This window comes from Hypanus sabinus, chromosome 2 (assembly GCF_030144855.1).
Source record: "Hypanus sabinus isolate sHypSab1 chromosome 2, sHypSab1.hap1, whole genome shotgun sequence".
Lineage (NCBI taxonomy): Eukaryota > Metazoa > Chordata > Chondrichthyes > Myliobatiformes > Dasyatidae > Hypanus > Hypanus sabinus.
The window spans coordinates 130812947-130831438 of NC_082707.1; the positions used below are offsets into that span (position 1 = coordinate 130812947).

General features: G+C 40.7%; 1 protein-coding gene across 3 annotated transcripts in view; it reads right to left on the reverse strand.

Annotated features, from left to right (window-relative positions):
- Positions 1–3103: 3103 nt before the first annotated feature.
- rab15 (RAB15, member RAS oncogene family) overlaps positions 3104–18492 on the reverse strand; it is a 246901-nt gene continuing 231512 nt past the window's right edge. For all 3 annotated transcript variants that reach the window (XM_059955102.1, XM_059955099.1, XM_059955108.1), the window contains 5 exons: positions 11171–11231; positions 9645–9722; positions 9468–9557; positions 8377–8442; positions 3104–3724 (listed from right to left, as the gene is read on the reverse strand). In XM_059955102.1, the coding sequence (XP_059811085.1) occupies positions 3566–3724; positions 8377–8442; positions 9468–9557; positions 9645–9722; positions 11171–11231 (454 nt within the window). In that variant the 3' untranslated portion in view covers positions 3104–3565. The remainder of the gene's footprint in view (positions 3725–8376; positions 8443–9467; positions 9558–9644; positions 9723–11170; positions 11232–18492) is intronic.

The window sequence follows — 18492 nt, forward strand, 5'->3', positions numbered from 1 at the left end:
AAGTCCATGATCCAGACTGTGTACAACATCCTGCCAAGTCCAGCCAATCTTTTTGCTTTGGGCAAAAATGAAGCATCATAATGTCCTCTCTGCCCTAGCAGAGGGACCCTGCTACATCTCCTCAGGAGCTGTCCAAAAGCCGTGGGAAAAGGCTGCTACCACTAGTGCCATGTCCAGGTGCTGAAGGCAGTGGCAGAAGGTATCTCCTCAGCCATTAACAACAGTAGGCACCTCTGCCAACCCAGAAATCCTTTGTCAAACTTCAGACCAACCACAGCCTCAGCCCAGATCACCAGCAGGCTTGCTGACCACAGTATCTAACTGGCAACTGAAAGTCAATCTTGGCAAGCAATTAAAGTGTTCTGACTTCATTGCATCATCATCATCACCGAGGCCCGACATGGTCATTCTGTCAGAAACTTCCAAGCAGGTGGTCATGGTGGAACTGACAGTTTTTTGGGAAGACCAGATTGAGGAAGCACTTCAGCGTAAAAAAAGCAAAATTCCAGGAGCTGGTAGAGCAGTACCAAAGACAGAGGTAGAGGGTACAATGTGAGTCTCTAGAGGTGGTGTGTAGAAGTGCTGCTGGATGCTCACTGTGCAGAACCTACTTGGTATTACCCTTGGTATTATGGGGGCTGCAAAGTAAAAAACCACAGAAGCTGCTGAGCGAGATTCCAAATGGCTGAGAATCAAAAGGAGTGACCTGTAGACCAATGCTGCTGTGACACAGGCTGGGGCCTGATCATCCCCGGCTGGGTCGCCTGGGTGACAGCGTCTGATGTTGAAACGCCTGATGACCCCAGGTTACATCAGTGATGATGTGTCCCAGTGCAAACCAGTATGCATCTTAGCATCATAACTGTATTGACTTCTAGTCACTTATCAGTCTTTATAAGTCAAAACTGTAACTGTGATCATAGAAGAATAATTTTTGTGAGAACCCTGCTACTTGTTGCAAAATGGTGTTAAAGACAGGCCTTGACTTTATTTACTTGCATTTCATGTTGGTGGTCTATTTCAATTTACTTATAAGCTGAAACAGGCACTAAACACTCCGTCAAAATGTTTAACAGAATTCAAAGAATTCAAATTGAATGCACTCGGTGAGTCAGGCAGCATCTATGATGGGAAATACAAAGTCAATGTTTTGGACCAGAATCCTTCATCAGGGCATGTTTGCTTTGCATTATAGGTTTCCTTTACCATGAATATATCTGAACACCCGAACTCAGAACTAATTCTGAACCGGAACAGATTTAATTGTGCATACCTTCCACTGTTTTCTACCCATTTGTGGTTGTGCATTTCTATTCCACCAGCATTACACCGACCAAACAGTTACACAGTAAAATTGAACTGGTCTGTAAATCATGTGAATGCTTTCTAAGAATCTTCAGCATTCTGAAAGAAAAATACAAGTTCTGTCTATCAGCCTTTCATTTGCAAGAACATTTTAGTGGTAGTTTCAAATTTTATAAAAAAGGTTTTTCAGGTTGGCCTTGGGGTATAATTTTGTTTGTGAATTGTTTAAAGTTAAAAAGAATTCAATGCTAGTTATTAAATGCAGGGCACATCTTCTCTTTATATTTTAAAGATATTAAATTTGAAAGATATAAAATAATTAAAATCTGTGTATTAATTAGATGTAAATATTGTTGCTTCCAATTCTAAGTGTTAATATTTTGTGCTTAAAATATTGAAGTGCGCTGATTCAGAGACCTGACTCTTAAATCACCACAGTACAATTCAGAAATTACATTGTTCTGTACAGTAAAATTGTTTGACCTTCTGTGTAAATGGCACTCTCAGTGCACACAATACCAAGCTGACCAAGTTTGGAACATGCTGGAAAAGAAAATTACTGGGATGACAAATGTTTGTTTCAGTGTTCAACAAATCCAATATAAGCATATTACTCTTAAATCTTAGAAAGGAATTGATCAACTGATTAGAGGAAATCATTGGCAAAATATTTCTCCCTGTAGATACTTAGCACACCATTTCATTTAACTTGTCTAGGCCAAGTGAATAATGTCAGAATGCCAATATGTTGATATATACTTTGATTATAATAGGAAAAAGCTTAAAGAGCACACATAGGTCACACTGTCAGGTTCAAACAAACCAGAACTCTCAGCAAACCACAGAATTACTTAATAGGAAAGTAATTTACACATACTATCAACTGATCCTTGTAGGTCACAATAATGAAGAAATATTAAAACAAATCTCCCAGCAGGAGTAAATCATTTCCAGTTCCAAATGTCTGCCCCAAAACAAGAGAATGTGTCATTTTCTTCAAAATTATGACTTGCTGAACAAAATTGTTAGGTTACTAATTTCAAAATTCGGTTTTATAGAACATCACTTTGCTGGGGTTATTCATTAGAAAGTGGGAAAAGAAGTGCCTCGTGCAGATTGATTAAAATACCAAAGTGTGTTTCCACTCATTAAAACTTCAAACTGCAATGATCTATACACAGCTGCATAACTTTTTAAAAAAAATTGATCTAAATATTAAAAGGGAATTTAAGGAAAGGCCAGAATTATAGAACAATGTAGAATTTTCACATTTAAAAATAGCCTTCGGTATTTCAGTTAAAAAAAAAACATAATTTCACAACGGATTCTAAATTTTAAATGATGATGCTGTAATTTGAATGGACTCAATTACAGACTTAGTTGCTCAGCAAAGTTTATATAATTTTTCATTCTGCCATGCCCATTGGTAGGACAGTGATACTTACTCCAAACAACAATGCCATCCCTCTTTTAATATTCCAATGATGACAAGAAATAAATAGCAAAATATGCAGTTAAATTCAAGGTAGCTTGCAGACATTATAACAAATAGGTCATAGCCATTATTCTAAGCTATTAATTTACAGCACAAGAGAGAAAATAAGCAGGATAAAGAACCTGAACGTTCACAATATTGTTAAAGGCTAATTTGAATTGATAAAGACATCTTCTGATTCTGCCCTCAAAATGCACTGCTTTGGATTTATGCAATAATTTCAAACTTGAAAATTCTAAGAAGGAGCCAGGTACATGGGGATGCTGTACCTTCAGCCTAGAAATCAGTAATTGGACAAAGGAGTGACAAACAGAACACTTTTATTGAGCATGACCAAAAAATATTAAAAGCATTTTGCAGAAACTAATTGCACAAATGGAGATATTTCAGGAAGTTGGCATGTTGACTGATCTTGAAATGCATTACTTGGAAGGGCCATTCACAAACAAACCAAATACTGAAACAGCAGTCTTGTAAAAACTAGGTTACTTGAATCATCAGTCGATGACCTGAACATGAACTACATCACAGGAACTGTACAAAATGCACAGCAGACAAGCCTGATCCAAGAGATTGGTGAATCACAGAGCTGGGACAAAAATACAACACCTATAAGAATCAATGTAAGAATTAGTCCAACTCAAGGAAGAGGCAGGATTCAGATGAATATTTAAGATGACACAATGTAGGAGCAGGCAACCAGGTCTTGAATTTTTGAGGCATGACTCAGACAACTAAATTGGATTCTTCATCTTTGCTATGCTTCTAGCACCAGCAAGCTTTTTGTGAACTATCCATCTTTTCAGTTTTGCTGTCATCTTCTTCTAAATCAGCAATGCCAAGTTCATCAGGAATTGACAGTCGAAGTCCGTCAAGCTCCTTCTTGTGGGCCTGTAACACTAGCTCTGTCAGTCGAGTAAATGACTGTGGAAATGAAGCACAACAAAATACCACTGAGTTACAAGAGTGAAAACCCAAAGCCAATAAAAGAAAAACATAGAACTGCAGATGTTTTAAAACTGAAATAAAAACAGAAAATGCTAGAAACACTCAAAATATCACCAACATCTGTGGAAGGAGAATCAGTTAATTTTTTGGTATGGGATCCTTCATCTAACTACTGCACATTTTAGTACAGTTCTGACCAAGACTTACAAACATGAAATCTTAACTGTTTATCCTTCTGAACATGCTGGCCAACCTGGTGAGTGTTTCCAGTAATTTCAGTTTTTGTTCCATACTAACTACAATTTTTAATTTTGGGACTGATCTGAAAATAATCCTTGGTCATTCATCTCTGGTTCCTGACAATTCCTGTGTGGGTCAGGGCTGTTCACTTGTTGCATCTTCTGCACAAATTGGGATGGATCCAAATGTGCAGAGATGAAGCCCAAATGATGGCCAAGACCTTTGCACTTTGCACTCATTTAGAGGAATGTCAAACATTTCTCCCCAAATAACTTTTCATCTCTCTTCAACATTCTTTGGTCCATAATGAAAATAAGTATGTTTTTAAATTCAACCAGCACTTAGAACAGAGACCATAGGACAGTAGAGCAAAGGCACTGGCTCTTTGGCCCACAATCTAGGTTCAGCCTAATAAAATTAGTAATCATAGGTCCACTAAACTAATCGCTTCTGCCTACACAATATCCATATCTTTCCAATTCTTGCATATTCATATGCCTACCTAAGAGTCTCATAAATGCTCCTGTCATGTTTACCTTCACCACCACCTTAGGTAGCTGTTAAGAGTCTTGCCATTAACATTTGTCTTCCAAAGTGCAACACTTCCTATCTGGTTGGGTTAACCTGCATCTGCCATACCTCTGCCCATATCTGCAACTGATCTATATCAGAATCAGGTTTCATATCACCGGCATATATTGTTGTTTTGCTGCAACAGTAACATGCAATACATAATAATAAAAAATGTGAGTTAGCCATAAATATATATGTATAATAGTTATATTAAGTAAGTAGTGCAAAAATATAGAGATAAAAAAGTAATGAGGTAGCATTCATGGGTTCAGTGTCCATTCAGAAATCAGATGGCAGAGGGGAAGAAGCTATTCCTGAACTGTTGAGTGTATGCTACTACTCTTTGATAGCCTATGAGCTATCAATCTTCATTTAACCTCAAAACTTACTAACCACCCATTTACAGTTTCATGCAGATCATTTGTTTATCACGGATTTCCATGTAAAATGCCACTAGACACAGACTTCCAGCTAGAAAAAGTCCCATTGATGAATACCCTGTTTTCTATGGGCAAGCTGATTCTGAAATCAAAGGACCAATTCACTGTAAATCCCATACATCATAATCTTCTAGATAAACTCCCAACTGTGAAGGATATTTACTGTTTCTGGGCCAGGGGTCTTTACTTTTTTTGCCAAGCTAAGTGTTCTAAACACAGCAGCAGTGAGCTTCTAGAGATCAAAGTGTTGTTTTTGAGTACATTAAACTTACAACCAATAGTCTTTGTTTAGCTAATTGTCATAAACAAGAGCCAGTCTTCAGCTCTTAATGTAAATTGCAAGCAGTCTGAAATTAAAATGACAGTTATGAAAACAAGAACTCTCTATGGAGCAGACTTGCTGGCCTCACAGCACATGGGATTGCTGCTGTATTTTGCAGTTTCAGATAATGCATTAAACCAATCAACTGGTGGGTGTGTTCCAGGACATCTTCAATCTCTCACTGCTGAAGTCGGAGATTTCCACCTTTTTCAAAGGAACAACAGTCTCACCAGTGCCTAAGAACAGCAGGGTGAGCTGCTTCAATGACTATCACCCAGTTGCACTCACATCTACTGTGATGAAGTGGTTTGAGAGGTTGATCATGGCCAGAATCAACTCCTGCTTAAGCAAAGACCTGGACCAGCTGTAATTTGCCTATCACCACAAAAGGTCTACTGGGATTCAACCTCACTGGCTCTTCATTCAGCTTTGGATCACCTGGGCAATAGCAATTCCTACGCCAGGCTGCTGTTTGTTGATTGCACCTCAGTGTTCATACCATCATACCCTTAGTCTTAACCAACAAGCTCCAAAACCTAGGCCTTGATACCTTCCCCTGCAACTAGGTCCTTGACTTCCTCATTGGGAGACCACAGTCAGTGCAGATCGGAAATAACATGTCCTCTTTACTGACAATCAACAATCAAAACCTCAAGGATTTGTGCTGAGCCCTCAGGGCTAGTCTCGCTACACCCATAATTGCTTAGCTAAGCGCAGCTCAAATGGCATTTATAAATTTGCCTATGAAACAACTATAGTTGGCAGAATTTCAAATGGTGACGAAGAGGCATTTGGGAATGAAATCAATCAGCTGGCTGAGTGATCTTGAAACAACAACCTTTCACTCAACATTAGTAATATCAAGAAATTGATTGTGGACTTCAAGAAGAGGAAGTCAAGGGAACACACAACAGTCCACATCTGTCAGTGCAGATCAGAAATAGCATCTCCTCCTCGCTAACAATCAAAACTGGCACATCTCTAGGATTCATTCTTAGCCAATTATTCTCCACTCCGTAGACCAGGGGTCCCCAACCTTTTTTATGCCATGGACCCCTACTTTTACTATTGTGGCAGAATTTCAGATGATTATGAGGAGGCATTCAGGAATTAGGTAGATCTGCTGGTTGAATGATTTCACAATAACAACCTTATACTCAATGTCAATAAAACCAAGGAATTGATTGTGGACTTCAGGAAAGGATAGTTGACACACCAGTCCTTATTGAGGGATCAACAGTGGAAAGGATGAGCTGTTTCAAGTTCCTGGTGCCAACATCTCTGGGCCCAATATTTTGATGTAATTACATAGAAGGCACAACAGCAGCTATAGTTTGAGGAGACTTGGCATGGCACCAAAGATTTTCACAAATTTCTACAGCTGTACCATGGAGAGCATTCTAACTGGTTGCTTTACCATCTGGTACGTTTATGGATCAGAAAAAGCTGAAGAAGTTTGCGAACTCAGCCAGCTCTATCATGAGCCCCAGCATCGAAGATATCTTCAAAAGGTGATGACTCAAAAAGGTGGCAGCCATCATTAAGGACCCCCATCACCCAGGACATGTCTTCTTCTCAGTTATATCATCAAGGAGATGTTACTGAAGCCTGAAGAAGTACTCAGCATTTTAGGAACAACTTCTTCCCCTCTGGCATTAGATTTCTGAATGAGCAATGAACCCAGGTACAGTACCTCAATATTTATTTTCTTTTTTGCCCTCTTTTAGCTTTACTTATTTAATTTAATGTTAAAAACATATTTCTTACTGTAATTTATAGTTCTTTATTGTCACGTACTGCAAAACAACAAGTCTCACAACATATGCCAGTGATATTAAACTTGATTCTAATTCAGAAACAGAATCAGGATCAGGTTTACTATCACTGACATACATCAGGAAATTTGCTAACTTTGTGGCAGCAGTACAATGCAATACATGATAATGTAGAAAATAAATGAATAAATAAATAAATAAATCACTTATAGTGAAGACGCACAGACCTCAGCAATCTCATAACTTTCCTCTATCAGTCATTTGGGGTATATCCCATCAAGCCCTGGGGACCTATGCACCTAATGTTCTTCAAGATAGCCAGCACCATCTCCTTTTTTATATCAAACTGCCCTAGCAAATTTGGACACCCCTCAATAATCTTCCTATCCTCTTCGTCCCTCTCTTTGGTAAATATCGATGTGAAGTACTCATTTAGGACCTCACCCACATCCTGTCTCCATGCACATGTTCTCGCTTTTATCCTTCAGTGGTCCTATCTGCTCCATAGTTATCATCTTACTCTTCATGAATGTATAGAATGCCTTGGGATCCTCTTTAATCCTATTGTATTCCCCAATGACTTTTTACTTAATGGTTTGTTTCAAAATGTACTCTGCAAACAATTAACACATTTCTACTGAAAGTTCACATACATTCTAAAACCTAGGACAAAAGGGAATTCTGCATGCTATTCAAACCAACAGAGCTTAGTAAGGACAATTACTAGCTGACTATAACAAACACTTGGTCAGTTGGAAGTTCCATAGGTCCAGAGCTATCGACACATTGAGCACATAGTTAATGGACACAATAAGCAAAATACAAAGTAATATTTTATGAGAATTAAATAGAAAATAAAATGTTTTTAGAAATTGAACAATACCAGCTTGTCACAATGATCACCCATTTGAAAAACATTTTATGTAATTTTGTTTAGATATTTTAGCTCCTATTCCTTTTACATTAAACTACAGACCTGTGTCCACTAGTAATGGGTCTCAACGATAATGTTACAGACTTAAGTCTACCATTACAGTAAACCAGGGTGTAGTTGACAGGAATGTCAATTGGACACATGACTCTTTGGATAATGGGTGGAGAACATTCATTTTGATGCAGTAAAGGTTAGTGCAGATAGGCATAATGAATTGAATCCCCAGTCTGATATATTAATTTTGGCCTGCTCTAGGACAGTGGCAACAAAGGCACAACTTGTCATATGGCTATACTCGGTAGTGTGCTCTTTTGCAATTCTTCAAACATAATGCTTCCACTGACCTCTTTAATGTTATAATTGGTGCAGGCACTTGTTTCAAAGAAATCCATTCCATATTCTTTTGCAAGCTTTGAAAGGAAACAGTGAAAGGAAATGTAACAATGGATTAAAGAGTGATTTAAAAAAAACAGCATAGCTAGCATTCCCCTTTAAATACAACAAAATACAATGGATTTCCTGCTCTTTTATTTTAATAACTGGATGCTGCTTGGTTGTGATGCATCATTAAACAGCCACTTTTGCTTGTCAATGATACCATAATGCTGCAGAATTTCCTGCTGATAGGGTCAACAACCTAAGATTTAGTGTATTAGTTAGCCATCTGGCATTTGAACCTGCTCTACCATTCAACAAGATGGAGACTGAGCCTGTATTTTCTTGCACACATCCCCACATCACTTGATTCACTTAATATATGAAAACTATCAACTTCTGGTTTGAAGAATTGCATGACTGGGCCTCTGCAGCCCTCTGGGATAAAGGATTCCAACCTGGGTGAATCTTTGTTGCACTTGTTCTAGGGCAAGTACGTCCTTGTTGTTTGGGAAAGTGGATCAAAATTGTACGCAGTGCTCTAGATAGAGTATTACCTCAATAATACAATTGGTCTGACATGATTGAATTTAATCTTGCACTTGTTTTACTGTACAACAACAATCATGTACGTCATATAGTAATGCAAAGTGAAACGGCATCCCATTTCTAAATCTCAATCAAGCTTGGGCCTTTCTTCTCATTAGTTATTCTTAAGGGTAAGTCCAAGACAATCACTGAAGAAAATCCCCGGATAAGTGATGGCAATTTCCATCTCACAGGTTCAGAAAATGTTGCCATCAGCTGTGCTAAATACAGTATATTGCTAAGATGCAGTCACTGCAGAAACTCCCTAGCAAAGACCACAAAACCTGAGCGTTTTAGTTCAGCAACACCAACACAACTTTTTATGAGCCTGTGATTTGTAAATGATCAGGAATTTACATTAATCTTTACTTTGGAATTGTTCCAGACCTTTGAACTACAATAGCATCGATAAAAAAACATCATTTTTCCAAACCTACTATATAAATAATTGCATTGGGCATCAAGTACATACCTTTTGACCTTGTTTTACACCTACTTGCCTTTTCTGTTCGTCATCAGCTTTGTTGGCTATGAGAATTTTCTGAACCCCTTCTGGTGCATACTGGGGAGGAACCATTCACTGTGAGTAATGAGCTAAAATTTGAGTAATATTAATTCAAGGTAAAATGATTCAATGTCACTCCCTTACCTCATCAACATCACTAGCCCATTTCATAATATGTTGAAAGGAGCGTTCACTTGTGATATCATATACCAAAAAGATTCCCTATAAATAAAAGGTAATACATCTTTTTTTATTACAAAGCATCATGAGAAACCATTGACACTCAACTGCAGTATATCCAGAATTCTTCTAAACTGTCTGGACCACGAACATTATTTGGATTCAGTCTAGACCAGTATTGAACTGTAAAGAGGCCTATGCCCTAAGGATATAATTAAAGCTATTTTTAAATTGTGAGATGTTGCCTCTGGTTTAGTTTAAGACTTTCATTAAATGGCTTACATTTCTGACCTGCCGATTAACATTTTTGAGTTGCTGTACCTTTCTACTTGTATTTAGCAGTTAGTAAACATTGCCAGCGATGAATTAGTTGCGAAAAACACTGAAAGCATTGGATGTGCTCAGCAGCTCCTGCAAAGAAACGGAGTTCGAGTTGATAACCTTCCTTCAGTGCCAGGAGGAGCATAGGACAATAGAGAGTTAAAACCGGAAAAGGCAGAAAATGGAGGGAGTGGCAGAGAGAATGAAAGGTTGGGTTCAAAAGGGCATGACAGGCTGAGTGACACAAGTTACAATGGTGCTGATTTCAGGCTGTTAAATCAGAAAGGTGTGTTTGGATATGGAGTAAAGAGGAATTGAGCAATAAAACTGAAATTACCAGAGAGAGAGAGAGAGAGAGAGAGAGAGAGAGAGAGAGAGAGAGAGAGAGAATAAAGTGCCAGACCTGTGAAATTCAAGGCTGGAAAGGGCTGATAATCTGAAATTACTGAGCTTGGAATATCCAGTGTCAGCTGAGGAGTATCTGTTCATAAAACTTAAATTTGGCTTTGTTGGAACAACGCAGAGATCAGAGTGGAAGTGGGATGAAGGTTTAAAGTGACAGCTGAATTGCTATTCATTGATGTAATTTTAATCATTGTTCATAGGGGATGAGGGGACATCAAGAGATAGTTTCCCTCCAGGTACTGGCCAAGTGCCTAGTCGTTATTTATGATAACAGACTCTTTTGCAGTAACAAAGCTCAGCTCTGAAACAGGTAGCACAGAATAATTATCAAACTAGTGAATTCCGGTTCAATTTCATCTCTTTGGATAGTTCATAATGTATTGGCCAAGACTTGTTAAAATCCTCCAAGTGAAGGCAGCTGTGGTCCTGATTTTTAAATAACACAATAAATTCAACCCTGAATAAATACCAAGCTGGTTTGTTAGTTTTTTATTCTCCCCATGATTTCAGTCTCATCCTGACTTTAAGCGCGGTTCATGGACTGCAGCATCTCCTGACAAATTCCCGCCACGTTTATCCAAGCTTGCCACCATGCCCTGTTATTAAGGGGGATTGTGGGGCCTGGCTGGCGCCTGATGCACAAGCTACAAGCAGCTTCATTTGGAAGGAAGAGTACAGCCTCAAACTCGTTTACTTCAGATTAAAGTTAGTCTCAAAGCCAACTGCACTATTGTTGTGACAGAAAGAAACAGAACAGTGCGCACCTGGGCTCGTCTGTAGTACTGCTTTGTGATCGTCTGATATCGTTCCTGTCCTGCAGTATCCCTGAGAAGATAATTTAAAAATAAATAGTGAAATAGTAATTGTCAGCCATTTCATATTAATAGATCTGCATATTGATCCACAGTCAGTAACTCCCAATGTTCTCAACAGCACAATTTTTCCCATCATCAATACACAAGTACTTTAGGACATGCAATGCTTCATTGCAATCAGTGGAATAATATCCCAGTTGCAATAATAAAAGCTTCTTCTTTTGGAGGAGAAACTTCTTCATTAAAAGCTAATCACCTTTGCCTTTAATAAAAGTGGCCAAGATATTTTCATCACTTTCATCATTAATATCTGCAAATATAAAACAATAAAAAGTTTCCCAAGTGCCCCTTCTGTGGAGACTTCCATGCACCTGAGTTGCTCTGTAAAAAACCTCCGACGCGGGGTGAGTGTACAGATCAGATGCAGGGTTACTGCTGGAGCTTTCAGTGGCCACATTAAAATGGGGCCAGCTATATTGGCTATATCTTCTCTTTCCTTCTAGTCCAGGTGAAGGGTTTGACTTGAAATGTCAATGTGCCATTTCACACTATAGATGCTGACCAAGTTCCTCCACCTTCTTTGTATGTTACTCTATATTTCTTTACTTAATAGAGTCACAGACTCCTCACCTCGAAGGTGCTGAACCATCTGGGATGAGCCTCCTGACTAAGGAAGCATCTGGTGAGGTGCTGCAGGTCCTCAGCTACAAGCAGCTGTCAGGGGATTTACTGCTGAATCCACGTCCCCAGCAGCCTTTGTCAGAAGGCAGGCTCGAAGGGAAACTTTGCCTGTTGTCAAGGCTGAAGCTGTAATTTAAAGACTTTTGAATTTTTCTGACAAGATCATTGAAGAACGATTGTAATGGACCTAAATGATCTTAGTAATAAAATTAATGATGGAACAATAAAAACACAAATGAATAATTAAACGTGGTAACAAATTAATGTGAATGAATTTTGTTTTTAATTTCTGAGGAATCCCTAAGAGAATAGAGGAAACTAAAAATTTGGAGCAAGAGTCTTTCAAATCTGTTGTGCAATTCAATAAGATCACAGCTGAGCAACTGAGCTCCATTTTCTTACACTATCCCCAAATCCTTTTCTTCCCTTGGCATGAGAAGTGTCGGCACAGCACCGTCAATGCGATCAATCCCTGCCACTGTCTGTAAGGAGTTTGTATCTTCTCTCCATGACTGATGGTTTCCTCTGGATGCTCTGGTTTCTTCCCAGATTCCAAGACGTACTGTTAGTGAAACTGAGTCGTAGGCATGCTTTCTTGGCTCCAGATACATGGCGACACATAAACAAAATACCTTATTTACATATCTTGTCGGGTTTGTTCTAACAGCGACACAATTTCACTCGAGGTTGCTCCTGATGGAGTGTCTTTTTTTTGCCGATTTAGTAGGCTTAGATACACTCATTGTGCAGCCAGCAACTTCAATAGTGGGAGGAAGAGTAAAAAATAAATGCAGGTATATGAAATGGAGCAGAGCAATAGCTTTAGCGACTTAAGCTACCGCCATCTTAACCGGAAGTCACATGGCGACACTTGTATGCTGCCCCCAGCACTTCTTCGCTGATTTGATTTGATGTTAGTAATGCATTTCACGGTATGTTTTGATATACATGTGACAAGCAGTAAAGATACTCTTAACCCATCAATCTGCTTTGAGCAAACTCAGTTAACGAGCCTGCACAACCCACCAACGATTTATTACCCTCTGAGTGAAAACACGTTTCCACATCCCCTACCAAGTGACTTCCCTCTTATTCCGAGACTGGGACCCCACGTTCACAAGAGTCAGAACATTTTCTGCAATTCTTTCACATTTAAGTTGAATTAGAACCAAATATAGGCCGAGTCACCAGGGATGACGCCTCTGTTCTTGCTGTGAATGGTGCTATGTGATCTCCTGTTGACAGGGTTCTGAGTTAATATTTCATCTCTGACAGAACGGCCTTTTCTCAATACTGCACTCAAACAGTGTGTGCTCAAGGTTTTATATGGTAATTGAATCTGCTAATGCAGAGGTGAGAATGGCACTGTACCCTATCAGTCATGGGTGAGAATCAGAGACAACCCTGACTCTAACTTTTGTGGTTATTGTGTATCATGTCACTAATTTTTCCGTGTGTTGAAAATACATTTTTTTGTGTGGTATTAACCAGAACTGTCTGCCTCTGTGAAGTAAGTACTCTTCCACCCCAACCCCCTTGCCCAAACCTTTTTCATATTGCCTACATCTTCTCTTTCCTTCCTGTCCAGATGAAGGGTTTGACTTGAAACGTCGGCTTGCCATTTCACACTATAGATGCTGACCAAGTTCCTCTACCTTCTTTGTATTTTACTCTATATTTCTAGCACCGGCAGCCTCTCATGTCTCCACACGGTGAGAATGTTGCCTTGGCTCTATGTGTCTTCTTTACTTAATAGAGTCATAGTTCTAGAGTGGTAGCAGGCCCACCACATCAACTTGTCCATGCTGAACATGGCACCCACCAAGGAAGCCCCATTTCCCCATGTTTGGCACATATCTCTCCAAACCTTTCTGTTCTATGTACTTACTCAAAAGCTTTTTAAGTGGAGCTCAACCACTTTTTCTCTGGAGACATCATACATACACCCCACTCTGCATGGAGAAGTTACTCCTCCTGTCCCTTTTAAAACTTTTAGCTCTCTCCTTGTACCTTAACCTTCCCTGGGGAAAAGACTGAGTGCATTCATTCTATTTATTCCCCAATAACCTAAACATTTCTCAGTCTCCTATCTTCCAAGGATTAAAGTACAAGCGGGCCCAACCTCTCCCTATAACCCTAGTCCTGCCAATACTAACCTTAGTCCTGCCAACCCTAGTCCTGTCATATCTTCTCTGCATGCTTTCAATAAATATTAATAAAATATTTTCAGAAAATATTTCGTGTGTGTATTAATCCTACAGTATTTCAAGTACACTTATTATCAAAGAATGTATAAATGACATAACCTTCAGATTTGCTTGCTCACTGGTAGCCACAAAGCAAGAATCCCAAAAGAGCCCAATTTAATAAAAAAGAAATAAAATAAGAATGAAGTAGAAGACCAACACTCAGTGTGCAAGAGAAAGAGAAAAAAATACAAATCATGCGAACAATTGAAGTGAGCACCAGCATTCTGAACCAAACTGAGAGCTGAACCCCGGAGCAGCCTGGAGTAGGCCCAAAGCCTCATTTATCAGTTCATTGTATTAGCGGGCATGGAGCACAGCAGCCGGGTTAGTCTTCATCGCATCAGTGCCATGGAGATGATCACCGTGGAGAACAAGTGAAATCAGCTCTCATCCTCACTGAGACCCTTTCTCTTCAGTCTATCCAGGCGGGCTTTTAAATTGACCAAACAGTGGAACAGTGAAAGGCTCCAGCGCCCTGGAGAGAGGAGTGAAGATTGCAGAGAGCAAGCAAAATCTACTATCTCCTCTGTTCTGGGCTGACGTTTAAATTGTCGAAACAACATATTGTACCTCGCACTAGGATCCAGGCACCACTGCATTGGAAGGCTCCAGATCTAGGCCACACTGCCTAGTGACTTGCTCTGGGCCAAGATTTTGTTTCCCAGCCTGAAGCCACTCTCAAGCTCTTCAAATCAACTCAGCACCCAGAGTGATCTCACCTCATACCCGGGCCGGTTGTACAGGCACTAAATCACCTCTGCCCAGGCCCCGATTTCTCCTTTCGGAGCCCAGAGCGATACAACCTTGCCAGCTGTATGGGCAAGAGCCATCAACACATTTGCCCTACCAGTCATTGGATACCGAGTCACAATAGTGTGCTGGTCAATGAACAAACTGGAAGCCACTGACATTAAGATCAGAAACTGCTAACAGTGCACGGAGGATTCCATCCAAAGTCCAGTGTTAAGCAACTGTACAGCATCAAGCACCGATATAAAGGAGGACAGGTAATTGGAGGTGTCAAGAACACAGTCCCGGAAGAAATGCGAAACATCCTTGAATTTGTTAGGAAGATTACCCCTAATGATGACCTGCTAGGAGAATACCTCAGAGAGCAGGCAGGGGATATGGAAATGGGAGTTGGTGAAGCAGAGCCAGAGGACCAGAGACCATGGCAGGACAAGCCACTCCATGGGATGTCCAAATAGAAAGGATGTGGAAGGTTAAAGCCAGAGTAGTTCCGGTGGTGATCGGAGAACTTGGAGCTGTGACACCTGGACTGGGAGTGGCCCCAACAAATCCCGGGATCAACACCTGAGATCTTGGTCCAGAAGAGCGCGCTACTAGGAACAGCAAAGATACTGCGTTGAACCCTCAATTAAATAAAATGCTACTGTTAGGGTGCTTTTTGGGGCTAGTACAAATGGCAAATAACTTCAGCAACTGACTTCAGCCACCAGTCTTCAGATTCGAATATAAACTCTGGATTAAATCTAAAACACAGCTCTGAATAATGCATTCCTAAAACCATGAACCACAGTTAATTGGAAGACCAGACAATGCTGATTAAACTCGGCATTTGGGTGTCATTTGATGCCTGTCATGTGGGTGCGAGGAGGGAAGTCTGAGAGTGGTGAATACAAAGGAAGCATTGTAAATATGGAATTGCCCTTTGACCTTTAACATAAAATGTCATATAATGTTGGGTGAGGCAAACCTTCTTTCACTGAAGACGTCTCTATCTGGTGCCTACTGTATCTTATTTTGTCAAGTAAAGAGACCACTTCATACCTACCAGTACTTCTCTCTGGAGACTTCCTTCATGCGACAACAGTGCAAAAAGAGAGAAAAAAAATAGGGAGGTGGTGTTCATGGGTTCAATGTCCTAAATAGTCTATCCCTCATTCTCAAATTAGGCCCAGTGGTGTAAGGCCCCTCAGTCAGAACCATCCTTCTGTAGTCGCAAGTTGACTGATAAGTGCCAAAGGCACTGTGTTTCTGGCACTAAACTGAAACAACAGCTGCTGCAAAGCTGCGAACGCAGACATTACAGGTGATTGTTGATCCCTCGGAACAACAGAAGCAAAATGAGTTGGTGATGGAGCGAAAAGAAACTGCTGGAAGAATTCAGCAGGTTGAGCAGCATTTGGTGGGTGGGATATTGTTGACGTTTTGGGCATTATGACTGATGATCTCTTCTGGGACAGTGCCATGCCTATTCTGTGGACATGCAGCAGGTTCCTCTGCTACTGGCTACCCAGTAACTCCAAAAGGACCTATGTTTAAGTATATGAAATTTCAGGCCGGAGAGAGGAAAACAAACCAATGTTTAGCCGATTTAAATGCTGACCCAGATTGAAAAGATTAGGGCAATACACACAATGTGCTGGATGAGCTCAGCAGGTCAGGTAGCATCTATGAATGGGAATAAACGGTCAATGTTTCGGGCTGAGACCCTTCATCAAGCCTGGAAAGGAAGGGGGAAGAAACCAGAATAAGAAAGTGGGGGAGGGGAGGAAGAAGTAGAAGGTGGCAGGTGATGGATGAAATGCGGAGAGGGGGGTTGGGATGAAATAAGGAGTTGGGAAGTTGATCGGTGAAAGAGATAAAGGGGTGGAGAAAGGGGAATCTGACAAGGAGAGGACAGAAGACCATGGCGGAAAGGGAAGAGGCAGGACCACCAGAGGGAGGTGATGGGCAGGTAAAGTGATATGGTGTGTGAGGGAAAGAAGAAAGGGGAATGGTGAAAGGTGGGGTGAGGGCAATTACTGGAAGTTCGAGAAATTAACGTTCATGCCATCAGGTTGGAGTCTATCCAGATGGAATCTAAGGCGCTGTTCCTCCAACCTACTGTAGCCTCATTGCAGCAGTAGAAGAGGCCATGGACTGACATGTCGTGATCAGAATGGGGAGTAGAATTGAAGTGGGTGACCACTAGAGGATCCCACTGTTTCTGGTGGATGAAACTAAGGTGCTCAGGTAAGTGGTCTCCCAATCTATGTCGTCGGGTCTCCCCAGTATACAGGAGGCCACAACGGGAGCACTGGATACAGTAGATGACCCTAATAGACTCACAGGTGAAATATCGTCTCACCTGATAGGACTGTTTGAGGCCCTCAATAGTGGTGAGGGGGGAGGTGTGGCACTTGTTCTGCTTACAAGGATAAATACCAGGAGGAAGATCAATGGGGAGGGATGAGTGGACCAGGGAGTCACGTAGGGGAGGGGAGGGAAAGATGTGTTTGGTGGTGAGATTCCATTGGAGATGGCAGAAGTTATGGAGAATTATATTCAGGCATGAAGGATTGTGGAGTGGTAGGGGAGGACAAGAGGAACCCTATCTCTGATGTAGCAGTGGGAGTTTGGGGTGAGGCCACATGTGCATGAGATGGAAGAGACACAGATGAGGGCAGCATTGATGGTGGAGGAAAGGAAACCCCTCTTGGTGAAGAAGGACACCTCAGTTCTGGAATGAAAAGCCTCATCCTGAGAACAGATGTGGCGGAGACAGAGGAACTGAGAAAAGGGAATGTATTTTTACAAGTGACAGGATGGGAAGAGGAATAGTCAACATAGCTGTGACAGTCACTTGGTTTCTAAAAGATAACAGTAGACCGAGTGTCTCCAGAGGTGGAGACACAGAGATTGAAAAAAGGAAGAAAGTGTCATAAGTGGATCGAGTACATTTGAGGCAGCTTGATGGAATTGACAAGCTCAGTTTGGGTGCAGGAAACAGCACCAGTGCAGTTGTCAATGGAGTACAGGAAGAGTTGGAGAGTGATGCTGGTTAGCCTTGGAACACGGATTGTTCCATGAAATCAATGAAAAGACAGGCAGAGCCGGGACCCATCGAGAGCCCATGGCTACACCGCGGGTTTGAAGAAAGTGGGTGGAGCCAAAGTTGAAATTGTTGAGGATGAGGACAAATTCCACCAGATGGAGAAGAGTGGTGCTAGAGGGGATCTGTTTGTGTCTGTTGTCCAGAAAGAAGGAAAGGACTTTATAGCCTTCCTTGTGGGGGTAGAAGTGAATAGGTACGGGACATCAAGAGTGAAAATGTGACAATCGGGGGAAGGGAACATAAAGTCATTAAAGAGATTGAGAGCGTGTGAAGTGTTATGGATGTAGGTAAGAAGGGACTGAACCAAGGGGGATAAAAAAGAGTCGAGGTATGCAGACATGAGTGTGTTCAGTGAGGCAGGAAAACTTGCAGAAAATGCAACAAATGAAACTAAGTAGGACATATACAAAGAGTATGTCAGGCAACAAAAATAAATGGTCTGCAAAGGGAAGAGAAAACGCTAAAAAGTCAAGTTTTTAAAAAAACACTAATTTGTATGC